General features: G+C 38.6%; 1 protein-coding gene across 1 annotated transcript; it reads left to right on the top strand.

Annotated features, from left to right (window-relative positions):
* Positions 1-4,608: 4,608 nt before the first annotated feature.
* On the top strand, positions 4,609-26,484 carry DCK (deoxycytidine kinase; the record flags this gene model as incomplete). The annotated part of the gene is made up of 7 exons (XM_084233731.1): positions 4,609-4,699; positions 8,763-8,878; positions 17,170-17,363; positions 18,354-18,501; positions 22,515-22,630; positions 23,649-23,739; positions 26,458-26,484. 7 exons carry the CDS (start codon positions 4,609-4,611, stop codon positions 26,482-26,484), a joined length of 783 nt encoding a protein of 260 aa, XP_084089857.1.
* Positions 26,485-26,868: the final 384 nt, after the last annotated feature.

The raw sequence follows: 26,868 nt of genomic DNA, 5'->3' as shown, positions 1-26,868 counted from the left end.
ACATGACTATTTCCTTTCAAAAATCCAAACGTTTTGAATTCTGAAAGGGAACTGTCTACTAGGGTTTTCAGATAAGGGATTGTGAACAAAAACTAGGAAGGTGCATTTTAAAGTGCCTTTCTCTGATCCCTTTCCTGTCTTATCTGCATGTTATGTAGGAAAATAGGAAATTATGCTTAACTTGATGTCATCCCTGCTTCCTCCATTTATTTTATTTGTATTTTTTGAGGTATATTCTTAAGCTTTAGAGGAACTAAAGTTCTCATAGTCAGAGACTGGTAGATAAAACTAGTCTTTCATTTCCAGTGCTAAAACTCTTAATCACTACTCTATTCTACTTTGTGTATGTGTGTTGTGTGTTATTTTTTATTGTATTGTCATTTGTGGAAACCACATTTAGGGATCCTCAACTCCTAAAATCTTGATCAGGTGCTTCAGTTCCACTTTTGGCATTCTGAAGGTCTCAGAGACTCACCCTGCCTAATTCCTCTCTCACTAACTGCCAATACCCTTACCAATTCATAGGTTTTTTTTCCCTCAAGCTTGGGTAGGGAATACAACATTTGAAAGTTTTCCCATCTTCTTTTTCCAACTCCTTGACATTGCTGATGACAAATATTCAGACCCTTTTAATTTCCATGAGCCTGCTGCTAATCATTAAACAAAAGTAATATACATAAAATAGAATACCAATATTTGTAGAATAGCTACAGAGAATGATTATTGCTGTTTTTGTCCTAGCATTCCTTATGGAATCAACATTTGATTTCTACACTTTATTACTGAGAATGGATTCACTATTTATCCCCCTTTTTCTGCCTCCACCTTTAGATGAATTTCAGATTAGATGGTAGTTCCAAAAATGAGTAACAGGGATGTTGGTTTCTATAGACAATAAGAAATTCTAGACAACTGGCTATTGTCTGGTTTACTAGGTCTTTACAATGATTAAGAATGAATTTCTCTAGGCATTTTTCACACTGCATTTATTAACTGTATCAGCTGCACAGGCATGAAAATTTAATTTTGCTTTAAGAACCTTTCCAGTGTGAAGTTCTACATGGATTATAGAGAGCAGAAAAAAATTTCCCTTCCCTTGTAGGTTCTTGGCCTAAAAATTAAATTGACATGAGAGATTATCAGGAGAAAAATTTCATTACATCCATACAGAAGGCCCATATAAATGTGAGATTCAAAAGAAGTGACCAAAGCAAGAAACTTCTACACATTTTAGACAAAAAAATTTTCAAAGAATTGACAAAGGGTTTAGTAAGTAAATTAGTAAAAAAACATGGTTTGTTTACTCAGCCTCTTGGCCCTCAATTCTCTATCTCTGATGATAAGGAAACCTTTTATACTCCCTGTCTCCTCCTTTTACACTATCCAAAGAGAGTATACATCAGGGTGATTTATCTCCTGTTCCAGAGAGACTAAGGGGAAAGGTCAGATGTTCTTGTACCCATTTTTTTTTGTTTGTTTGTTTGTTTTTTTTAAGATTTATTTATTTATTTACACAAGCACTGGGTACAGTCAGAAGTGCGGGAGGGTGAGAGAATTCACCAGAGCCAGAGCGGAGAGCAGGGGATTGAACCGGCACAGCAGAGGCTGCGGGCAGCTTCACAACCCAGCGCTCAACCGCTGCGCCACGGGGGAGGCTCATACCAATGGTTTTGATGAAAATTTAGAGTAGAAAAAACTAGGATGAAAGGTCACACAAGGACAAACACCAGAGGTAGGGGTAGGGATGATTAATGATTTTTTTTTTTAAGATTTATTTATGTATGCATACAAGAACTGGGGTACAGGCCAGAGGTGTGGAGGGTGAGAGAATTCACCAGAGACAGTGGGAACAGAACAGGCAGATTTACTGAAATACACTGCTGAGGGGAGACGCGCGTGAGACAGGAGAGGTCTGCTGCATCATGTGGGTCACCTCCCTGGCCGGGGATCCAGCTCCTGGCTGCTGATAGCTTCATAGGTTGCTGCTGCTGATAGCTTCATAGGTTGTGTCTTAACGCCTTGTGCCACCAGGGAGGCCCCAATTAATGATTCTTATACTGGTTATTGAAGTTACCAGGAATCTGACATGGGGTCAGAAATCATCAGCCAGCCCAGGACAGAGAGGATTATCATCCCAACCTAACCCCAAGTGAATAATTTCCACAATAATTCCATCAAAGAACAATATAAACAGACACCCTTTGCTCTGGTGAGATGCAGTTCTTGTCTTAAGAGTGCTTGCCTGTGTCTATGCAGGCATCTTTTTCCTTTTTCTCTTTTCCTTAAACTTGTCCTGTGTTGATGAATGGGAACCGCTACTGAATTCTTTCGCAGAGGGAACCCAAGAGCCCCACGCATTGAACCCCATCATCTGAACCCCAAGTTTCTCAAGTAATTTTAACTCAAAATAATCAATGATCAAAGTGGGGTGTTTTAGGGTGTCAAGTTATGCTGCCCTAGAGCATAAATGGGCAATCAAATTAACTAGAGAGGGGTATGAGAATCAAGAAATGCTTTCTGGGGGGCCTCCCCGGTGGCACAGCGGTCGAGCGCTGTGCTGTGAAGCTGTCCACAGCAACTGCAGCGCCGGTTCGATTCCCCGCCGGCCAGGGAGAACCCCACATGGTGCAGCAGACCTCTCCTGCCGCGCCCGCTGCTCCCCTCAGCAGTGTCTTCGCTCCATCTGCCTGCTCTGCTCCCTGCTCTGGCTCTGGTGAATTCTCTCACCCTCCTGCGCTTCTGACCTGTACCCAGTTCTTGTATAAAATAAATAAATAAATCTTAAAAAAAAAAAAAAAGAAATGCTTTCTGGGCCTATCTGGTGGCCTCGGGGTTAAGTCTTAGTGCTGTCACCACAACTGCCTCAGTTGGATCCCCTGCCAGGGGGCCAATCATCACCTGGCACTGCAGACCTCTCCTGTCTCCCCTGTGCTCCCCTCAGCAGTGTATTTCAGTAGATCTGCCTGTTTTGCTCCCCACTCTGTCTCTGATGAATCCTTTCACTCCCTGCACTTCTGCCCTACACTCTAGTTCTTATACGCAGGAAAAAAAAAAACAACCAAAAGTTTCTGTGTGGGCCTCCCCGGTGGCGCAGCGGTTGAGCGCTGGGTTGCGAGGCTGCCCGCAGCCTCTGCAGTGCCAGTTCGATCCCCCGCCACCGGAGAGTCCCACCAAAAAAAAAAAAAAAAGTTTCTGTGGTACATAGCATCTACATTCCTACCTGAATTCCCATTCCAGTTCCACTTACTGAGACTCTGAACAAGTAGCCTCTCAATGTCTGTGCTCACTCATAGTGGTAATGGTGACAGCTGGGGCAGTGGATTGCTAGATAATTCTTGGAAAGTGCTCGAAATAGTGCCTGGCACACAATAAGAGTGCAAGACTTTTCCTGACGACTGGACGGCCCCACGGTCTCCCTCTAGAACTGTTATAGGGCAGCCCCGATACAAAACAGGTTGCCTGACTGTGGATTCTCACCCGCGCTTAAAAGGACTTATCAATGCTCTACTGCAGGCACACACGAAAGGTTAATAAAGGTTTATTTACAAGGGAAGGGGAAATGAGGAAATGTACAGCTCAGGGAGAAAAGTGGGGGACAAAGTTTTAAATGCGTCCTACCCGATTCCGCCGATCTGGAATCCCAAATGGCATTCTGAGAGCTGGCGGCAAGCCAGGAGCCATGAAGCCAGGAGGCGAGAGAGCAACCCCAAGGCCCACGTGTTTGGTTTTTATACCACACCTGGCTGCTTAACTCCACCCTCAGGTCCCAGCCACCCTCCCTTTGGTGGTGACGGGATTTGTCTTTCCCAATGTCCTGATGGCTTTGGTCTGGAGTCGGGGTGGGGTCCACAAAGCCTGCCTGGGATTAGCTCAGGACATCCTTTCCCCCTAACAGACCGAGCACGCAGGGTGGTAAGTTCGAGTCTTCCACTACACAATGCTTCCGTCCGGAGGCGTTCAGTCAGATCCCAGCGACAGTCCCAGGCAAGGCTCTGTCTACCTCCACACTCCACCCTGGAGCGATGCGATCCCGAAACCCGGCCCGCCTCACTCCGAAAGACCCGGCAGACCACATCCTCCGTCCTCGCGCGCTGTCAGGCGCCGACCTGGGTGTGCACAAGATTCCGGAACCAAAAACTCCTCCTGCCCCGGGTCCAGGGAAGAGACGCGCCGCTGCGCGCGCGCGGCCCCGCCCACTGCCCCGCGGCCCCGCCCACTGCCCCACGGCCCCGCCCACTTCCCCGCGGCCCCGCCCACTGCCCCGCGGCCCCGCCCACTTCCCCGCGTGACCCTACGTCCAGGGAGCGCACGCAGGAGCCCCGCCCTTCGCGCGCGCCAACTCCCGGGGGGCCCGCTGAAGGCTCGCGGGCGGCGGGGCGGCCGGGCGGCCGGGCGGCGGGGGCCGGGGGCGGGCCTTCTGCGCGGGCGGGCGGGCACTCCACAGGCCCGCCCCGTCTGTAGCTACCTCCGCGCGCCAAAATCAAACTCCAGCCCGGCAGCGCCAGAGCCTGCGACGGGTGGCGTCCAGCCGGGGGTCGAGCCCAGCGCGCACACCTGAGGCACCGCACCGCCCTCCCTCCCGACGCGCTCGAGGCCGCCGCAGGAGCCATGGCCACCCCACCCAAGAGGAGCTGCCCTTCGCCCGCGACGAGCTCTGAGGGAACCCGCATCAAGAAAATTTCCATCGAAGGGAACATCGGTAAGGAGCCCCGGGGAATGTTGGGCCCGAGGCCGAGGGGGTCGCGGCGGCCGACCTCGCTGCCTCTCGCCTGCTTTTCTTGGGGGACTCGTCGCCCAGCCCTGCTGGGCGGAGGCCGCCGCGGCCGCGATCCCTTCCCGCACAGAGCATCCTCCCTCCCGGGCCTCCCTCGGTGGAGGCGGCGAGCGGGCGGCTGGGCCCGCACCTAGGCCTACACGCTTTGTGGGCCGCGCTTTGGGCCTGTTTCATCCTTTTTGATGAAATCGCTCGAAGCGGAGAGGTTTCACCTTTTTTTTTTTGAGGGGTGTGTGTCATTTCTTTAGGTGTAAATTCCATATGTTAAATTGCTCCTTTTGAAAATGATAGAAGCTGTACAGTGCAAATGTAAACATGCAAAAGCTGGAGTGAGTATATTAATGTCAGACAAGTGGAATTCAAAACGGGGGATTCCCTGAAATAAAAGAAGACGTTTGATAATGAAGAGAAAGTATCCCATTTTTAGGTGTCCTCCGCCTTGAGCTTTGACAGACTTCATGCTTTACTGTCACCACTATCAAAATTCAAAACATTTCCAGCAGCCTTGATTATCTTAAGTGAAATAAGTCAGAGAGTGAAAGACATGATGGTCTCACTTATTTGTGGAACACAGATAGCCCACAGCACATTGGCAAAGCACAGCAAAAATAGTTGTTAGATTGTACCAGAGGGAATTGGAGAGGGAGGATGGTGGCAGATGAGTGGAGCTGATTATGCACATATGGTACATATGGTGTGAAATGTACCCCCAAAGTTAAAAAGATATGTAAATAACTGGCAAATAAATATCCATCACCTCCGATGATGATTTTGAATAAAACTCATAGTTTCTTTGTTCTCCTTTATGGTCAGCCCCTGTGAATTTTGCAATACAAGAATGTCATATAAACAGAATCAGAACATTTAGCTTGTTGTATCTTTTAAATTTGTCATGCTGGGCCTCCCTGGTGGTGCAGGGGGTTAAGACACAACCTATGAGGCTGTCTGCAGCCACTGCAGCATGAGTTCGATCCCCGGCCAGGGAGCTACTCACATGGTGAAGCAAACCTCTCCTGACTCGCTGCTGCTCCCCTCAGCATTGTCCTTTGGTCAATCTGCCTGTTCTGCTCCCCGCTCTGTCTCTGGTGAATCCTCTCACCCCTCACACCTCTGGCCTGTACCCCAGATCTTATATGCATAAATAAATCTTTAAAAAAAATAAATTTATCATGCTTTTTGATTCATTCCTGTTGCTTGCATAGCAAGTGCTTAAATAATGTAATTTAATTTAATTCAATGTCCGTTAGTGATAAAATTGATGCGAAATCCTGCATTTCAACTAAAGTTATTTAAGTACCAGCCTTCCTTAGACTTAGTTTTGCTTAAAGTCCAAATTTGCAAGAACCAATCCACCATATGAAGGACTTTTATGTTTATGTTGTTTGTTCTTTTTTTTTTTTTTTTAAATGACTGGGTATAATGTTCCTTTGCATGGCTATATCACAGTTTATTCCCCAATTGTGGACACTGGTGCTGTCTCTAATTTTTTAGTGATTTTGAATATAACTCATAAATATTTGGGTACTAGGAAAGAGTGTTTAAACCATCTTGACGGTTTAGAGTTCCTCACTCCCAACCCCACATCTAAGTAAACATTGGGTTGCTTCACAGACCACTACAATTTCTGTTCTTAACCCAGTTGGGCGCAGACCATACCATGCATGTCATTTTTGAAAGATACACCTGAACTTACAATTATTCTGTTTCCTACCACAGGAAACCTAGTATGTGCCTGACATTTCCTGTTTTGATAGAATTTTTTTGGCTCCAACTTGGGTATTGTCCATTCATGCGTATAGCAAATGTTCTAAAATTCATACCACATCCAAAGCACTTGTACCTTATTTAAAAAGGCAAGACAAACAGAGCATTGTTTGGTAGCATTACAGGGAATAGAAATAAAGATAATAGAAATAGAAATATATAGTATATTCTATTTATAATTATATATTACAATATATTTATATGTTTATTATTTATAATAAAAAAGTAATATATTTATAACAGATAAATATAATAGTAAAATAAATAGAAATGAAAGTACACACACCCTCAAAGAGGAATTGTTTGTTTTATTGCTCCAGCTTAAGGTGTTGGTATGAAAAACCCCCAAAAAGTTAAGGAATGGGAATTATAGGTAATTGTTGTTACTCTGCTTGAACTAAGTGTAACTGTTATTACTGTATGAACTTTTTCTTTTTGTAGCAGTGTCAGAAGAAAGCTGAATGCTCTAGGGTTAAGAACTTTCAGAATGTAGCTGATGTGGGGTTTTTTTAGTGTGTTCCTTGGGTGTTCTTTTGAACATCATATTGTCTTTGATTCCTCAGTCTAGCTTAGTGAAATGCCTCGTGATGATTTTAGATTTTATGTATTTCGACCTTACCATTTTCCTGAATGCATTTCATCTCTTATGCTTACCCTCTCCACACAAAATTTGTGATTAAATCTGATAGCCACCTACTTTATGCTTTAAAGTTTTTATCCTATTCTGTGGTGATGGTATGACTTATGTTTTGCTTCTCAGTTGTTCTCTGTTCATTCTGTTACATTCTTGTTAACTGCCCATCTTCCCATTCTTCACCCCAGTGTGATACTTTAACGTTCTCCCAGGTTCTTCTTTTCTGTTGCTCTATTTAATATTCTAAGTTTGAATATAATTCTGCAAGTCAAAGGTAGGTTATTTTTGTCTTCTTTGGATCCAATTTGTAAGGAAGAGGAAACTTTTTTCTTAATCATACTTAAGTTGCTTTTTTAAAAAATGTATATTTATGTGTGTGTATTTCTCTCTCCCAGCACATAAATTATGCAAACCAGAGATGTCTAATACAAGTACATTTGGTGACTTTAGGGTGTGGCGGTCATTAGGAGTATTGCTACACCTTGTTAACCTTTAACTCAGTACTTTTCCTGCCATTAAGTGGACTGCATTTCTGAGTAATTGTTTTTAATAAAGATTTATTTTTATTTATCATACAAGAACTGGAGTGCAGGCCAATGGTGTGGGGAGTGAGTGGATTCACCAGAGACAGTGAGGAGCAGAACAGGCAGATCTACTAAGTAGTGAATTTAATATGTACTGATTACACCTTAACTACTCCTTCTCCCCACCCCACCTTCCCCATATTACAAAAATGAATGATCAGGGAGAAGTAAAGTCATAATATAGCTTTTTTTCCCCCAAAGGGTTGGATAGAGTGCACAGAATCATGAAAGTAAAATGAAAGCAGGGAAAATACCACTATAACTTTGTAGGAAGTACTTTGCAAAAACATTTCTATAATTTCTGTTAGCTGTAGTACCATGTAATAATTAGTGTCCTATAATCATATTATTTCCTATTCTAAAATAGTCTTAAGTAAAGGCATTGGATGAGTATTTTGTAGTTTATTTGGTGGTTTCTAAATTGGTTTTGGTTTTGGATAGGAAAGACCGGAACTTTTATAAGCTGGGAGAACAGAGCCAAAAGAGAGAAAAAATTTGAAAATGCAAGAGGCTGGAATCATTATCACTGTAGTAATAATTTCCTTGTTTATTACAGTAAGTTTCCAGGAGGGCGTTATTTGTATATTGTCTCTATTATGGTGCAGCAGGCTTGGACTGGTTCAGTGACTTATCCACAAACATATACACATTTAAATACTTCCCTACAAAGTTCTCTCTGATTGTCTGGTTAAGGAAAGTGAGTCTAGGTCTAGGGTTTTATTCCCCCCCATAGCATCTTGCCTAAAACTTTACCAAGTTCCATGAATTTGCTAAGCTAAAAAAGATAGGAAATAAATATGCTTAATACAGTGGGCAGGACCCTCTTGGTTTTGATTTTTAAAAATCAAGTGAGAACATTTAGAAATTGAATGTTTTTGGGTTTGTATTATTTACTAAATTTTTTATTACAGACATTGTGTTATAAATTTTGTGAAAGCTGATAATTATTTTGACTTTTTTTTCCTTATATGTTTTCTTCTTCAATTTTATTTTTCTTTCACCATAGCTGCAGGGAAATCAACATTTGTGAATATTCTTAAGCAAGTCTGTGAGGACTGGGAAGTGGTTCCTGAACCTGTTGCTAGGTGGTGCAATGTTCAAAGTACTCAAGATGAATTTGAGGTATGAAAATAAAATTTAACTAAGTAAAATAAAAATCTTTGATTTAGAGGATCAGTAGTATTTAATCTCTTGCATTTTCTTTTCTGTTTTTCCTTTTCCAAAAAAGGTTCAAATCTACCTTTGTCTATATCTTCACCTAGCTGTTATTTAAGATCTCTGTACTTTATTGTATCTAAGAAGTTAAAAGCTTTTCTTCTGTACAGCAAAAGAGACATTAACCAAAACAAAGAGACACCATACTGATTGGGAGAAAATTTTTGCACTCTCCACGCAACTGATAAGGGACTGATAACAAAGAACTCACAGGATATAACAAAAATAAAGAATCTAGTCCAAAAATGGACAGAAGAACTTAAAAGACACTTCTCCAAAGAGGAAATGCAAATGGCCAACAGGCATATGAAAAAATGTTTAACATCCCTTATACTCAGGGAAATGCAAATCAAAACCACAATGAGATATCACCTTACACCAGTGAGAATGGCACATATTTAAAACACTAGAAACAGCAAATGTTGGTGAGGATGTGGTGAAAAAGGAACTCTTACACTGCTGGTGGGAACTGGTTCAACCACCATGGAAAGTGTGGAAGTTCCTTAGACTGCAAAAAATGGAGCTACCATATGACTCAGCAATTCCACTCATAGGACATATACCCAAAGGACACAAAAACATCAACTCAAAGGATACCTGTACCCATGGTTATTGCAGCACTATTTATAATAGGTAAGACTTGGAAACAGCCCAAATGCCTAAAATAGATGAGTGGATCAAGAAGATGTAGTATATATACACAATGGAATACTATGCAGCAATCAAAAAAGATAAAATAATGCCATTTGCAGCAACATGGAGTTAGAAGGGATTATGCTCAGTGAAACAACTCAGAAGGATAAAGAAAATTATCCGATGGTTTCACTTAGAGGAGGAATATAGGGGAACCAAGTAAGGGATCAGGGGAAAAAATAACAACATTAAAAAAACACAACAAAACAAAACAGGCAACTATAAATCAGAGTTGTTCTGCAAGGGAGGGGGAGGGAGGGCAGGAAGAGCAAAGCACAAGGGGCTACGCTGATGGTGCACGGGTAAATTGGTGGTAGAAATTCTGTGGGGACTGTACCTGAGAGGAGAATGCAAATGTACAAAAATGAACAATGATGTAAAAAATATATATAAATAAAATATTTTAGAAATAAACAGCTTTTAAAAATCAAAAATTAAAAAGAAATAATAGCACATTGAATTCCTTGAGCAGATTTTTGCATTTTTTTAAAAACAACCAAACAAAAAATAAAACAAAAACTTACCCAATAACTAAATTTTATTAGTATCGTTCAAGGCTTTTGTCTTAAAACCATTTATTTACCTCTTTTTTTTTTGTACTTTCATTCTTGTCAGATTTTTACCCCGAACACAAATTCCAATTTCTTAGCACTTTTTCATTCCCCATGGAAAGTGAAAAGGGAATAACAGTAAAGTTTCATTTTTTTTAAAGATTTGTTTATTTTATGCATACAAGAACTGGGGTACAGGCCAGAAGTGTGGGAAGTGAGAAGATTCACCAAGACAGAGTAGGGAACAGAACAAGCAGACTGACTGAAATACATTGCTGAGGTGAGCAACGGGTGACTCAGGAGAGGTCTGCTGTGCCATGTGGGTACCTCCCTGGCCAGGGATCGAACTTGTGCTGCAGTGGCTGCAGATAGCTTCATAGGTTGTGTCTCAACCCTTTGCGCCCCCAAGGAGGCCCATGAAATTTCATATTTTTACAGAAATTTTTTTATTGTTTGTGTATGAGGGGACATAATTACTAAAATTTTTGTTTCTAAAGAACTAAAATTTGAAATTAAAAGCTTAACAGAAATCTTCAAAATGGAAATAATATGTTGAAAATTTATTTGTTAGAATTGAGGGCCGGGGTGGGCCTCACTGGTGGCGCAGCGGTTGAGCGCTGGATTGCGAAGCTGCCCGCAGCCTCTGTAGCGCCGGTTTGATCCCCGGTCACCGGGTGAGGGTCCCACATGGTGCGCAGACCACTCCTGCCGCCCGCTACTCCCCTCAGCAGTATACTTCAGTCTGTCTGTTCTGGCTCTGGTGAGAGAGTCTGTCTGTTCTGGCTCTCGTTCTGGCTCCGGTGAATTCTCTCACCCTCCCGCACTTCTGACTGTACCCAGTGCTTGTATAAACAAATAAATCTTTACAAAAAAAAATAATTGAGGACAGGGGATTGAAAAAAAATATTTTTCAAGAAAAATATGGGAATAAGAGTACTTAAAATGTAAATCACATATACAAAAAAGACTCACTAGTAAGATACTCTGAAGACTTTGAGGATATATAGTTTTAAATAACCAAAAATATTTTTATCACACATCTATTTGCTAGTGAGTTAACTTTAGGTATGGGGCCCTGCTTAGTGTACCACAAATCTTTGACTAAATTTTGAAGAAATAGTTTCCTATATGGACTCCCATTTTTTTTTTCTGTTTTTTAACTATGTTTATTGAGATAATTTTGATTTATAATAGTGTATATGTTTCAGCGGTGTAGGTTCACACACCTCTGCACATATATGTTGTCATGCCTCATTCACCACCAAAATACTTCCACCATGGTTCCATTGAGCCCCCTCCTCTCTTTATTCTCCCCTTTACTCTCCACTTTTTTTTCTTTTTTTTTTTTTTAAAGATTTATTTATTTATCTATACAAGCACTGGGTACAGTCAGAAGCACAGGAGGGTGAGAGAATTCACCAGATCCAGAGCAGGGAACAGAACAGGCAGACCGACGAAATACACTGCTGAGGGGAGCAGTGGGCGGCAGGGCAGGTCTGTGTGCCAGGTGGGACCCTTGCCCGGCAGCAGCCAGGGTTCGAACCGGCACTGCAGAGGCTGCGGGCAGCCTTGCAGCCCAGCGCTCAACCACTGCGCCACCAAGGGAGGCCCTACTCTCTTTTGATAGCCTCTGTCCTGTTGTCACATTTTAAGGATTTGTTTTTATTTATTTCTTTGTTTTTTATAGTCCACATATAAGTGAAATCATCTGGTATTTGTCTTTTCCTTCTGACTTATTTTGCTTAACATAACCCTCTATAGTTACACCTATGTTGTTGTAAACGGCAAGAGTTGATCTTTTTTATCAGTCAGTAGTATTCCATATATACCAAATCTTAATCCACTCATCTATCCTTGGGCACTTGGATTTTTTCCATAACTTGGCTAATGTAAGTAGTGCTGTGGTGAACATAGGAGTGTATATATCCCTTTGAATTAGAGTTTTTGTATCCTTTGGGTAGATAACTAGGAATGGAATTCTGGATCATATGATAGATCTATTTTTAATATTTTGAGAAACCTCCACGGAGGCTGGACTAGTCTACGCTCCACCAACATTGTACAAGGGTCTTTTTCCTCTATACTCTAACCAGCACTTGTTTCTAGTTTTAGTTATTATTGGCCATTCTTATAGGAATGAGGTGGTATCTCATTGTGATTTTGGTCTGCATTTCTTTGATGATAAATGATCGTGAGCATTTTTTCACGTGTCATGGCTTTGTATATGTCTTCGAGAAAGTGTCTCTTTAGCTGTTCTACTCATTTTTTGATTGGGTTGTTTCTTTTTGTTGAGTTGCATGATTTCTTTGTAGATCTTGTGTGTTACTCCTTTGTTAAATGTATGATGTACAAATATCTTCTCCCTTTCAGTAGGATGGTCTCCATTTTCTTAAGAATTGATATTTTTTAGTCTAGTGTTTAGGGAAAGACAGTGTTAGCCTTAAATAGAGTTTAGGGAAAGACAGTGTTAGCCTTAAATAGAGTTTGAAAGTGGGTAAATTTGTTTATTTGCTGCTTTCAATATTTTTTACTAACTTGATGTAACTGCAGAAAAATACGTGAAACCTGCGTACAATTTGAAGAATAATTTTATGGCTAACATCTTTGTAAATATTGTCCAGCTTAAGAAACAGAACTTTACTCATTTTAGAAGTTCCTGTTTGTTCTTCTCAGGTTTCAGTAACTTTGCCTAAGATAATATCTCCACCAGGGGTAGAAACTCACATAAAAAATTCTTGTCATGATAATTTACCCCAGTTCTTCTATGCAAAAAAAAAAAAAAAAAGTGGATTCATGGGTCTCATACTCATGTCTATAGACTCACATGTTTTCTTCCCATATGCTAGAGTCAGAATATAATTTTATTAGAACTACCATTAACATACTTTTATGAGACTGTTTACTGTAATCCAGTCCTGTCTCTATGATGTTACCTTCATTGGATTTTTGTACACATTCTCGGAACTATGTGTGTGTGTGATAAGGACTTATATTTTTAGGTGAAGTTTCAGATAGTGTGGGGATAATATTTTGAAGATAAAGTTGAGTGTGACACTGGTATTGTATGGGTGGGTTCCCTAATATAGCAGGATATTTTCTTTTTTTTCTGGACTGCCACTAAATTGAAGATAGGGGCTTTTCTTTCTTCATTCTGGAGCCCTTCTTCCCCAGTTCCATCTCTGATACATTCCTTGGGGTTATACTTTGTATCATCCACTGTCCTTTCATAGAATACTGTCAGTAGTGAGAACACAGTTTCAAACCCAACCCACACAGGGATAGTTCTACTTTGAATTTCACCATTTAATCACACTTCTTGGCACTTGATGGTAACTGGGGTTATTGGTACTTAGTAACTAATTTTGCACCTGCATGGTTAGCATGGTGTTTTTTCAAGCTGTTTTATTTTTTTTTACCTGCCACCTAGTGGTTGAAATGTTGCTGTACCGTTCATAAGCTGCAAAATAGTGCGGCAGAGTACTTAAGAATATTATGTAGTCTTCCCTCCCTTCTACTCCCATGGTAAGATCATCTTTAACATACCATCCAGATGATTATCCAACTTTGTATTGTAGGTTTATTTCAAATAATAATGTGTATTACTTTGTGATTTTTGTTATTATTTGGGCTCAAAGCCTTGATTTTATTTTTAGTGTACTTTTGAGAAAGACTGTTTGGTATATATCTCTGCTCTTTCCTATATTTTTCATTGAGTTATGATCAGAATATTATGTTTAAAGGTATGATTGCCTTTCCTCAAAAGTTTAGGGTTACACCAAGTGCATATTTTACATTTATTGACATGAATCGGACATTTCTGAGAACTTGCTTAAGGGATGAATATTCATAGATTATGGACCAAAATAACACTTTAAAATTTGGATCTAAATGTAGTTGATCCTGAAGCTAATATTTATGGAATTGTTGAATAAGTCTATATAAATATTCTTCAGGATCCTGGCCCACCTCTTTTCTTATTATAGTTAGTCATGTTCATTTTAGTTAAGCATTTCTGGACCTTTAATCTACATTTGCCATTTTTTCTTTCTTATTTATTTATTTTTATTTTTATATTCCCTATACAATTGCACCCCCCTTATTTTGACCACAACCCCTCCTTTCCCCATTCCCCCCAATAGTGTGTCTCTGGTTCATAGTTGTTTGTTGTTTGTTGATTTTTTCTTTCTTACAGTTATTCTACATTGCCTTTTTTTCTTATAGAGTAGATTAGTTATGTAAATTTGCTGTTTAAATCACTTGTCAAGAATTTCGCTCAATTTTCAGAGGGCAGTATAGTTTGAATAACCTTAATATGTATTTTTCACGTTCATTGATTATATTGACTAAGTGCCATTTTTATAATTTTTATAAATATTCTCAATAATATTAAGTGCTTTAAATCGGGTTTGACTAGGTATTTTTCTAAGTTATTTGGGTTTATATGTTATTAGGTATAACTATATTTAATAAAAATACTTAAAGCAGATACTGTATATGTGAAGTTTTTAGGAGGTAAACTGGTTCTTGAGTAGATTAATCCTGTGAGTCCTTAATAACTTTAAGACATAAGACAGCATCATTCAATAACTAATGTTACTTTATTTAACTAAACAAATTTATAAGGTAGTCTGTAATTACTAAAGAATCAAAGAACCTTTATGTTAAGTTAGAACTATCAAATTTACTGTTAGAATTTAATTTGAAACACTTTAAAGATGTGTCAGTTACTTTTAAAATTACAATGAGGGCCTCCTGGGTGGCGCAGCCGTTGAGCGCTGGGTTGGGAAGCTGCCCGCGGCCTCTGCGGCACAGGTTCAATCCCCGGCTGCTCCCCTGCCACTAGAGGAGGGTCCCACATGGCGCAGACCTCTCCTGCCGCCCGCTGCTCCCCTCAGCAGTGTACTTCAGTCCTTCTGCCTGCTCTGCTCCCCGCTCTGGCTCTGGTGAATTCTCTCACCCTCCCGCGCTTCTGACTGTACCCAGTGCATGTATGAACAAAAACAAACAAACAAACAAATAAATAAAACATGCCTCTATAAAAAAAAAGATGTTAAAAAAATTACAATGAACTACATGCTTACATAAATAATATTTTTATGAAAAAAAAACTTACACAGAACAAAAAATTGTGAGGAAAGTGGCATTGTTTTACATTTTGTAATCTCTTTAACATCTGACTTAATAGCAAAAGTTGGATTCTTATATCTGTTTCTTTATTCAAATGGGTTCAATATCACATGTTACACAACCTCTGGAAAACTATAAATGAGAGAATGAGAATGGGAAAAGGTATATTTATTGTGAAAACAAATTTTTGTTTTCCCTTGCAGACTCCCTGAAAGACTCAGGGGTTCCTTTCCCACAATGTAAGAATCTGTTCTAGATAATATGTACTTCGTCTGTGGAACTTAAAGACTCATTAAAAATAACTCCAGAAATATTATTTAAAAAAATAGCATCTAAAAGATGAGTATTTCTTTTGTGTTATTCAGTCTGTGTTCGTAATCCCCATTGTCTCATATAATTTTTAAAAGATTTATTTATTGGGCCTCCCCGGTGGCGCAGCGGTTGAGCGCTGGGTTGCGAAGCTGTCTGCGGCCTCTGCGGCGTCGGTTTGATCCCCGGCTGCTCCCCGGCCACCGGAGGAGGGTCCCACATGGCGCGCAGACCTCTCCTGCCGCCCGCTGCTCCCCTCAGCAGTGTACTTCGGTCCTTCTGCCTGCTCTGCTCCTCGCTCTGGCTCTGGTGAATTCTCTTACCCTCCCGCGCTTCTGACTGTACCCAGTGCATGTATAAAAAAAAAAAACCATACAAATAAATAAATGAAACATGCCTTAATAAAAAAAATTAAAAAAAAGCTTTAAGATTTATTTATTTATGCATACAAGAACTGGGGTACAGGCCAGAGGTGCGGAGGGTGAGAGGATTCACCAGAGACAGAGTGGGGAGCAGAACAGGCAGACTGACTGAAGTACACTGCCAAGGGGAGCTGCAGGTGAAAAAGGAGAAGTCTGCTGGGCCGTGTGAGTTAGCTCCCTGGCTGGTGATTGAACTCAGGCTATCACAGGCTGTCGTGGGTGAGCCGTAGTGGTGGTAGCACTCCTAGGCCACCAGGGAGGCCAGCAACTACATTTTTTTTTTTAATTCATTTATTTATTTATAGAAGCGCTGGGTACAGTCAGAAGCGCGGGAGGGTGAGAGAATTCACCAGAGCCAGAGTGGGGAACAGAACAAGCAGAATGATGAAATACACTGCTTAGGGGAGCAGTGGGCGTGGCAGGAGAGGTCTGTGCGCCATGTGGGACCCTCTCCAGTGACCGGGGATCAAACTGGCACGCTGCAGAGGCTGAGGACAGCTTCGCAGCCCAGTTCTCAACTGCTGCGCCACCAGGGGAGGCACGCAACTACATTTTTAAAAAGTATTGTTAGGCTCAGGGGGCCTCCCTGGTGGCACAAGGGGTGAAGCATCAGCACCATGAAGCAATCCGCAGCCACTGCGGCAGGAGTTTGATTCCCCACCGATGAGGTGACCCACTTTTTGCAGCAGACTTCTCCTGTCTTATCCACTGCTCCCCTCAGCAGTGTATTTCAGTCAGTTTGCCTGTTCTGCTCCCCACTCTGTCTCTGGTGAATCCTCTCACCCTCCACCTCTGGCCTAGCCCAGTTCTTGTACGCATAAATAAATAAATCTTTAAAAAAAAAAAAAAGTTGTTGGGATCAAAGAAGAAATTTCTGCCATAGGCTGTTAGTTTGTGGCTCCTTTGAAAAGATCTAAGAAATTAGTGGTTAAACTAGCTTTAACCTGAAAAATACAGTGGGGAAAAAGTAGGAGAAAATGACTTCATCATCATAGTTTTGCTCATCCTGATGCATTTAATGATTCATCTTCTCTTTTTGAACTTCTTAAAAAATTATTTATCATTGACTTTGTTTCTTTTTTCAAATTCAAAATAGGAACTGACGACATCTCAGAAAAGTGGTGGGAATGTTCTTCAGATGATGTATCAGAAGCCTGAACGATGGTCTTTTACCTTCCAGTCATATGCCTGCCTCAGTAGAATAAGAGCTCAACTTGCCTCTCTCAATGGCAAGCTCAAAGATGCAGAGGAACCTGTATTATTTTTTGAGCGATCTGTGTATAGTGACAGGTACATACAAATTATTTGTACTTGTCAGTTTGGAATCTTGGCTTAGAACTTTTTTTTTCCTGTTTCCTCAAAAAGGCTGAGTTGGGGATTTGAGATGAAAATGACAGTATCTTCAGCAGTTTGGTACTGACGATGTGAGGGATGTTCTAGCACTTATAATCCCTTCCCTGTAAACTGTAGGGAATGTGGTGGCTCATTCAAATTTACATTTAAATTTACAGAGGAGGTTTTTTTTTTTCTCCTTTAACCTTAAAATTCTTATTTACTGTGATTAAATCTGGATCTGTACTTGTGCCTGCATTAAGGAGATCCAATATTCCTAAAGGGGCCTTAGAATCACCCTACCTATTGTGCAAGGATTCTTTTACCTTCTAGAGTTGGCTCACAAAAGAGACTCTCACACTTCCTGGTCTTAGGAGACCCCTTTCCATACTTAATAAATATTGTGGAGGCTAAAGAGGTTTGTCCAGCTTTCTCCAGCTTTGTGTGTCTTATTGGTATTTATGTTATTAAAAATTAAGATTGAGAAACATAAAGACATTATTTACCTATATGAAATTGAGTATATTACAGCCATTATGTATGCATAAATTATGTACTTAAGATATTTTAAAAAACAAGTGAGAAAGCATTATTTCATGTTTTTGCAAATCTTTTTAATGTTTAACTTGAAATAACTATTATCATTTATGTTTCTTTATTCAGTCTCTATAATAGGTTCTTTTGGTTGAATTATAGTATATGATGTAATGTAATTTCTCATGGAACCCCTGGATGGGTCGTCTCACACCATATTTTTGGAAACTACTAGCCAAGAACATATTTCTTAGAGTTGGAAATACTGTCTTTCTCTGCCCTTTAAGGCTTTTTCTCCCAGAGGTTTTAGGTAAATGTTCCATGTCCATTTAGTAGAACCATTTTCTCTCTTATATTTCTTTGTGATTTTTTTTTTTGAGAGGGATTATTGTGTTGATGTAAATTCTTTTTCAGGTATATTTTTGCATCTAATTTGTATGAATCTGACTGCATGAATGAAACAGAGTGGACAATTTATCAAGACTGGCATGACTGGATGAATAAACACTTTGGCCAAAGCCTTGAACTGGATGGAATCATTTATCTTCGAGCCACTCCAGAGGTAAGATGCAATAAAAATTTGTTTGCATTGGAAATTTAATGTGTAGAAATATTTTTGGTAGTATATAGTTTCTGAAGGCAGTTTAGTTTAATTCTGCTCTCAATCCTACTACTACCCACCCACAAACTAGAAAGTCATAGTTGTATACACAGAAGTATTCTATGATCTCTGCAAACAATAACCCCAGGTTTGGCAAGTAACTCAGGTCCTTCTCTGTTCTTTTCAGTTCTGTTCATCAATATTACTTTCTGACTTTTGCAGACTCTCTTATATGTTACAGCTAGACTAAGATAATTGCTCAAGTAACTCCTAGAATATAGTATTCAATGAGGTGAATTTTGAGTATGTTTATTACAGTTGAATTTCCAGTGCATAGAATAGGACCTGGGTATGTAGTAGTAGCTCATATTTGCTGAATGAATGGCAAAGTTGATGGAGGTCCATTGCAAAAAATCTCTTATGGTTGCTGGTGGCTCGGAATGAGTGGGTAATAGCAGCTACAGTTGAGATGAGACTAAGAGGATCCTTGCTATTTTCAGTTATGGGAGCTTGCTTGACGATATGTCTTTGTAATAAGTTGTAACAGGTATTTTTGTTTACATATAAAATTAGTCCTACATATGAAATTAGTTTACATATGAAATTAGTTCCATATGAAATTATTAAGAAATTTCTGATTTTGGTGTTTGTATTTTCACTTTTCTCTTTTTCATTCCTGTTACTTCCCTAAGTCACAAATTAGGCTCTGATGAATGTAAATACTGTGACTTCTAACCTGAAAGAGTGTTATGTCGCTCTTGAGACTGAATTTAAAAAAAAATTGTTTCTGATTCCAAGTAATGATTTTTGTTTATTTTCTAATGTGTCAAGTAAGCCAGAATTTAACAATAATTTTTAAATTTATTTTGGAAATATATTTTTTTGATTCACTAATAATTTTTATTGATGTAATATTGGTTTATACATTGTATATGGTTTAGAGGTATAGGATCACCTTTGTGTGATCCTATTGGATAATCTCTCTGTTGTTACCACACCACACCTAGCTCAAGAATACCCATAGTCCTTCACTATAGTTCATTGTGCTCCCCTATCCCCCACTGTGTACTTCCCTCTCCCCTTCTGATAGTCTCAGTTCTCCAGTCAGGTTTCTAGTATTTATTATTGGTTTGACTTTATCTGACCCTTTGGTTTCTTTATATTTCATATCAAAATGACACTATCCAGTATTGTCTTTCTTCTTTTGACTTATTTTGTTTAACATAATCTTCTGCAGTTCCATTCATGTTGTTGCAAATGGTAAAAGTACATATTTTTTATAGCTGAGTAGTATTCCATTTTGTATATGTATCACATCTTCCTTATCCATTCATCTGCCTTTGGGTTCTTAGGTTGTTTCTTGCCTATTTCAAATAGTGCTGTAGTGAACATAGGGGTGTATATATATCTTCCACTTAGTGTTTTCGTGTTCTTTAGGTATATACCTACAAGTAGAAATTGCTGGATTAAATGGTAGATCTATTTTTAATATTTTGAGAAATCTCTATACTGTTTTTGACAGGGCCTGAAACAATCTACATTCTCACCCATACTGTCTGAGGATTCCTTTTTCTCTATAACCTTGCCAACATTTGCTGTTTCTGGTCTTTTTGATGTGGGCCATTTTCACAGGTGTGAGGTGGTATGATGAACATTTTTACATGTTCCTGTTAACCATGTGTATAATTTCTTTGAACAGGTGCCTACTTAAGTGTATGAGTTCTTTGTAGATCCTGGGTTTCAGCCCCTTGTCAGATATATGTGTGCAAATATTTTCTCCCATTCAGTATGCTATCTTTGTTTACACTATAGATTTTTTCCCTGCTGTGCAGAAGCTTTTTAGTTTGATGTAGTCCCAGTTGTTTATATCTCTTGTTTTTCTTGCTGTTGGAGATGAATCCATAAAGATATCACTTATGCCTATGCTATGGAGTGTTTAGCTTATATTTTCTTGCAGCATTTTATGGTTTCAGGCCTTACATCCCAGTCTTTTATTAGCATTTTGAGTTAATTTTTGTGATGGTGTGAGATAGTGGTCTAGTTTCATTCTTTTGCATGAGGCTATCCAGTTTTTCCAACACCATTTGTTGATGAGACTTTCCTTTGTCTAAAGTATGTCCTTGGCTCCTTTGTGATAGACTGTCCATATAGGTGTGGGATTATTTCTGGGTTTGTAATTCTATTCCATTGGTCTATATGTCTATTTTTGTTTCAGCATCACAGTTTTTGATTGTTATAACTTTGTAATATAGTTTAAAGTATGGGAGTGTGATACTACCATTCTTAGTTTTTTTGGTCACAGTTGCTTTGGATATTTGGAGTCTTGTATTTCCGTATAAATTTTAATAATAGTCTATGTCTTTGAAGAATGCCATTGAAACTTTGACGGGGGACCTCTCTTGTGGCCTAGGGGTTGTCTTAACGCTATCACTGCTAGGTCTACGTTTGATCCCTGGTCAAGGAACTCACGTGACACAGCGGACATCTCCTATCTTGCCCGCTGCTCCCCTTAGCAGTGTATTTCAGTAAATCTGCTTGTTCTGCTCCCCACTGTGTTTCTGGTGAATCCTCTCATCCCCTGCACCGCTGGCCTACACCTCAGTTCTTCTATGCAAAACAAACAAACAAACAAACAAAAAAACTTTGATAGAGATTATTTATATTGAATGTTTTTATTTTACAAGATGATTATTTTATTTTATTTATTTTTTATTTTAATGATGTCAAATGAAAATTTTTTTCTGTCTTTAACGCAAATATAGACAAAAAACATAGGCATCCCTGGTGCCACAAGAATTAAAGTCTCAGTACCGTCAAGCTGTTGGCAGCTATTATGGCATGAATTTGATACCCGGGCAAGGAGCTAACCCACATGACACAGCAAACCTCTCCTGTCTCATCTGTTGCTCCCCTCAGCAGTGTATTTCAGTAGACCTGCCTGTTCTGCTTCCCACTCTGTCTCTGGTGAATCCCCTTCCTCCCCCATACCATTGGCCTACACCCCAGTTCTTGTATGCATAAATAAATAAAAATAAATCTTTTTTTAAAGAAGAAAAAGAACATAAAGATTACTAATAATTTCATTCTACTAGGGGAGCAGTGGGCAAGATAGGAGAGTCTGCTGTGTCATATGGATATCTCCCTGGCCAGCCAGAGATCGAACTCATGCTGCAGAGGCTGCAGATAGCTTCACAGTGCTGTGCTTAACCCCTTGTGCCACCAGGGAGGCCCAATTTCATTCTACTAGGAACATTCCTAGTGAAGATTTTCTAAAGTTTAACTCAGAACTTTATTTTATCAATGTTGTTTATGATTTCTTTGATTAGAGTCACTAATTATTTGAAAGAGAACTTTTAATAAACTTTGAAGCAGTTTATATTTTGAACTTTTTTTTTTTTAATTTATTTATTTATGCATACAAGAGCTGGGGTACAGGCCAGAGATGTGGGGTTGGGGGAGTGAGAGGATCCACCAGAGACATAATGTGCAATAGAACAGGCAGACTGACTGAAATACACTGCTGAGGGGAGCAGCAGGCGGGACAGGCGAGGTCTGCTTCGCCATGTGGGTTGCTTCCTGGCCAGCTGGGATCAAACTTGTGCTGCAGAGGCTGCAGATTGTTTCATAGTGTGACACTTAGCCCCTTGCACCACCAGGGAGGCCCCTGAACCTTTTTTCTTCTTAACAAACTTTTAGAGTGTATTGTAAATATGGAGGCCAGAAGTTTGTAGATTTACTTTGACTTAGTTTTGAAAGCACTCCATGGTTTAGAGCCACTAAATGGTTGAAAAGCACAAGGAGGGGAAAATGAACTATTTTACTTTCTTTACTTTCTAAAATGAACTATTTTTACTTACTTTCTTGAAACAATATATAGAGATTTTGGCTAGCATAACTAAAAAGATACTAGAGAAGAAAATTTTAGTGGCAGCAGATATGAGTATGGTCCTACCTTTCTTATTGCTTACTTTTAGAAATGCTTGAATAGAATATATTTACGGGGAAGAGATGAAGAACAAGGAATTCCTCTTGAATATTTAGAAAAACTTCACTACAAACATGAAAGCTGGCTTCTGCATAGAACACTGAAGTAAGACTTTCTATTCTTACTAATATTTTAGAAGTAATCATCAGATTTTAATCCAGAACATGTACAGTTTTTCATTTATTGGTATTTTAGGATCTTACAGTGTTTGGTGTGAGTTTTGATTCTTTTTATTATAAAGAGATCCCGTATATAAGTTTTATAACTAATCTCCCCCACTGATAATGATGGCATGATCTGTAGAATTGCACATTAAGTGATAGAGTAGGAATTACATCTGTGTGTATTACTTAGCTTCTCTTTTTCAGAGGAAATTATAAGATAAGATTAAATTTGTTTGTTCAATAAAGGCTTAGGAAATAGTATAGCATAATTGTTAAGAGCATGGACTTTGTCATTAGTAAAATCTTTATTCAAATTTAGTCTCATTGGTGTTCAATCTAAGATAATCTCAGGACTGGAGAGTGACCTCCCTGAACTTTAGTTTTCTTATCTTTAAAATGCAAAAAAATGCCTACTTCATGGTATGTTTTTGGTTTTGAGTATTTTACATGTCACAGTGCCTAATTCTATATATTTTATACCTGAGATTTTAAAGCTATATATAGTAAATGTAGGTGAGAAAGATGGGGCTGTCTGATGAAGTACTTTCAGTATAACTTTTTTTTTTTTGGTGGGACTCTCGCCGGTGGCCTGGGATCGAACTGGCGCTGCAGAGGCTGCGGGCAGCCTCGCAACCTAGCGCTCAACTGCTGTGCCACCAGGGGAGGCCCACTTTCAGTATCACTTTAATGTAAAATGATTGATAGCATCTCAAGACTGCCTGTGTCTATGCAGATGTCCCTTTTTAATAGACCTCTACCTTTGAAAGCAGTAGCTCTTTCTTTCTGCTTGTATCTGCAACTATCTTCCTCTCCTTTCCTTTTTCCCCTAATAAACCTGCCCTTTTTGGTCATTAAAAAAAAAAAAATTTTTTTTCAGTGATAATATAGGAATGGGTTTTTAGTGTTTCTCTTTTATTTATTGCTTTTCTAATTTTATTCATCTTTCCATTGTTAAACAGAACCAACTTTGATTATCTACAAGAAGTGCCTATATTAACACTGGATGTTAATGAAGACTTTAAGGACAAACATGATAGTCTGGTTGAAAAGGTAGATTTATACAAAGACTATAAGCTAACACTTGTTTTGTCTGTAAACTAACTTGTTGGAAAGACATTGTCTAAAAAAAAGATAACATAAAATTATAGTAAGAGACAGTAAGAGCTTTCAAGGGATTTATATTGTTCAGATTCCAATCCTAACTTCATATTCTACCTTTGTGGTCTTAGTTAAAATATGAACCTTCTTTTATCTTTTACTTCCTTTGTTTGTAATGTAGTGTGTGATATAGTAAGCACATTGACAGAAGTTCTTGATTACCTCTTTTCCTCTGCTTTGTCCTTTTTCTTTCCTATAACACCGATTTTTTAGATATTTTAATGATTAATAGCTTGTGAAACTAAATTTAACTTTTTAAGCTAAATTCAGTATCGACGATATTCAACGTTGTGGGATATGGATTTCATTCATTTTTCTATTAGCTGAAGTTGAGATTAAAGGAGTTTTAGTTTTAAGTTTTATTTGGGGCTTTGTCAATGAAGAATTGGTGATGCCTGATCATTGAGTCATTGTGTAGGTTATAGTTAATCTGTTCCACAGATACTTGGGAGTCAGTGATATTCTGTTGAGTGAGTGTAACCCATATTGATAAAGGTACTGGGAGGTAACATATTGATGCTCACTTGAGAGAGAATGGTAGCAGTAATTATATAAAAAAAAATCCTGTGCCCATATTAATTAGGGGCTCTAAGGTCTAAAGAAATAGCCATATTTTTGTTTGTATACTTTTGAAAGAAATTTGATCTTTTCTCCTTTCAGAAAATGTCTGCTATTTACTATAACAAGTACTTGGCACTAATTAGATAAATATCTCAAGAAGTTTGAAAATCTTAACATTTATAGAGAACAACTATAGCACTATTTGTTTTTCCCTTGGTATACATCAAACCATATCTGAAATATTCAAATGAGCATTTAATACTATTAATGATAAAAATAGAATTCACTTATGGTACTATTAAAGTAATTGAATAATATTAAATCAGCCTTTTCAGTATTACTGTAAACCATAACTTTAATTTTTAAATTTTATTTATTTTCTCATTTATAAATGAGAACAAATATTAACAGTGCACAGTATTTCAAAGTTGAAAAAGATGGCATAGTATGAATACACTTATTTTTCTTACAATTCAGTTTTCTTGGTTTTTTTTTTTTTTTTTTTTCAAGATTTATTTATTTATTTATACAAGTATTGGGTATAGTCGGAAGCGCTGGAGGGTGAGAGAATTCACCAGAACCAGAGCGGGGAACAAACAGGCAGACCGATGAAATACACTGCTGAGGGGAGCAGTGGGCATGGCAGGAGAGGTCTGCGCGCCATGTGGGAGGGACCCTCGCCGGTGGCTGGGGATTGAACCGGTGCTGCAGAGACTGTGGGCAGCTTTGCAACCCAGCACTCAACCGCTGTGCCACCAGGAGAGGACCCAGTTTTCTTGTTTCAATTATAAAAACAAGATAATTTTTATAATCTAAAAATATTTACTTATTATAACTATGTTAAAACTTTCATAAACAATGCAAAAAAGACTAATCTAACATGTGCATTTATAGAACTGCATGTCAGTCATGCCCGATCCCTGTGCGGGGAATTTGCAGCATGACCTCTTTCATCTGTGAGGACACAGCAATTCTTGTTAAGACATACATACTCATCCACTAGTCCAGCATGGTCAACCCTCCACTTTGTGATGGTTTCTCTGTGAATGTGCATCTCTAGTTGTCTGCTTCTTAGAGTAGACATTTATCTTTCTCATCTACTAGCCATTGGAGGCGGACTAGGGCCACAAAAATGATTAATTGACCTGATCTTCTGGGGAGGTTTTTGGTATTCTCCTGTTATAGCTAGAATCAAAAATTTCTGTATCCTTTTCATTTTTCATATCTTGTTGAAGTAAAGTTTTAAAATTAAAACCACAAACTCAGCTATTCCCCAGATCAAATCTGTTATGAAAGATAATTTCCATGGGGATTGACTCTGGCTATCCAACAGTTGTCAATTCAAGATGTAAATCATCTTATTTCTTGTTCCCTGTCTCCTTCAGCCATCATTTTAACTGAATATAAAACCACTTTTTAAATTTTATATAACACTTTTGTGTTTTGACTAAAAAAAAATCATCATTTCATATATATATATTACTTATTTTTATTTCCATTAATAAATGCTTATAATTGACTTTCTATTTTAGTTATTTTTATAAGACTTTACTCATTGTCTCTAGAATTACTGTGTAGTCTAGGGTATATAGAGAACAGTCTTAATACATTGTGATATTGGTGAATGACTAGGTTCATTCACTGCTTACATGACTTTCATTTATATTAGTGTTTATGATTCACATTTGTGTTTCAGAAAAATTACAAATCTGCATGTCTGGACCTTCCATGTTGCTTGAACCATTGTATTTATTAATGTTATCAAGGTCAAAGCTTTATGTGTCAATAGTCTATGGCATTTAAGTAAAAGTTTATAGAATTAGCCTTATAGCTATTGTAGAATACTATCAATCTTAGTTGTAAACTTTTGTAATGACATTTTAGGTCATTCATGTTTGAGTAATGAAGTATTTATGTACTATTTCTTTTAAATGTAATTGCTATGGCTTTGTAATAATTCTTCAACTGATCTGCTTTTAAATGAAGATGATTATTAGGTATCTCAAATTAGTTAAGAAATTGTATTAACATATTTTTCCCTCCCTCTAGGTCAAAGAATTTTTGAGCACTTTGTGATCTTGCTGAAGGCTATATAGACAGCAAAATACTTCCAGATACTTCAGATTTATGTGTCTTCACAGCTTCATATTCATACAGGTCTTATTAGGAAGTCTAAGTTTTTAGCCATTTTTGTTTATTAAAAAAATTTTTTTTTATGAATCTTTTACATAAGTTTATAACCTATTTTCTGAATTTTTTTTTGGGGGGGGGGTGTCTCTAAAAACAAAGGCATTGAATTATTTTTCACAACAAGAACTCTGGAAATGTACATATTTCCAGGATCAGTGTAAAGACTAAACTACACCATAAAGGACCCAGTATCTTCTTGTCCTCTTGCTCTGTCATTCTCAGCAGGTTTGCATTTTTTTCCCTGGTATTTCTCAATGGATGACCAGTTTC

Source organism: Talpa europaea (assembly GCF_964194135.1).
Source record: "Talpa europaea genome assembly, chromosome: 5".
NCBI classification, from domain to species: domain Eukaryota; kingdom Metazoa; phylum Chordata; class Mammalia; order Eulipotyphla; family Talpidae; genus Talpa; species Talpa europaea.
This window is presented reverse-complemented; position numbering and strand designations above follow the sequence as displayed.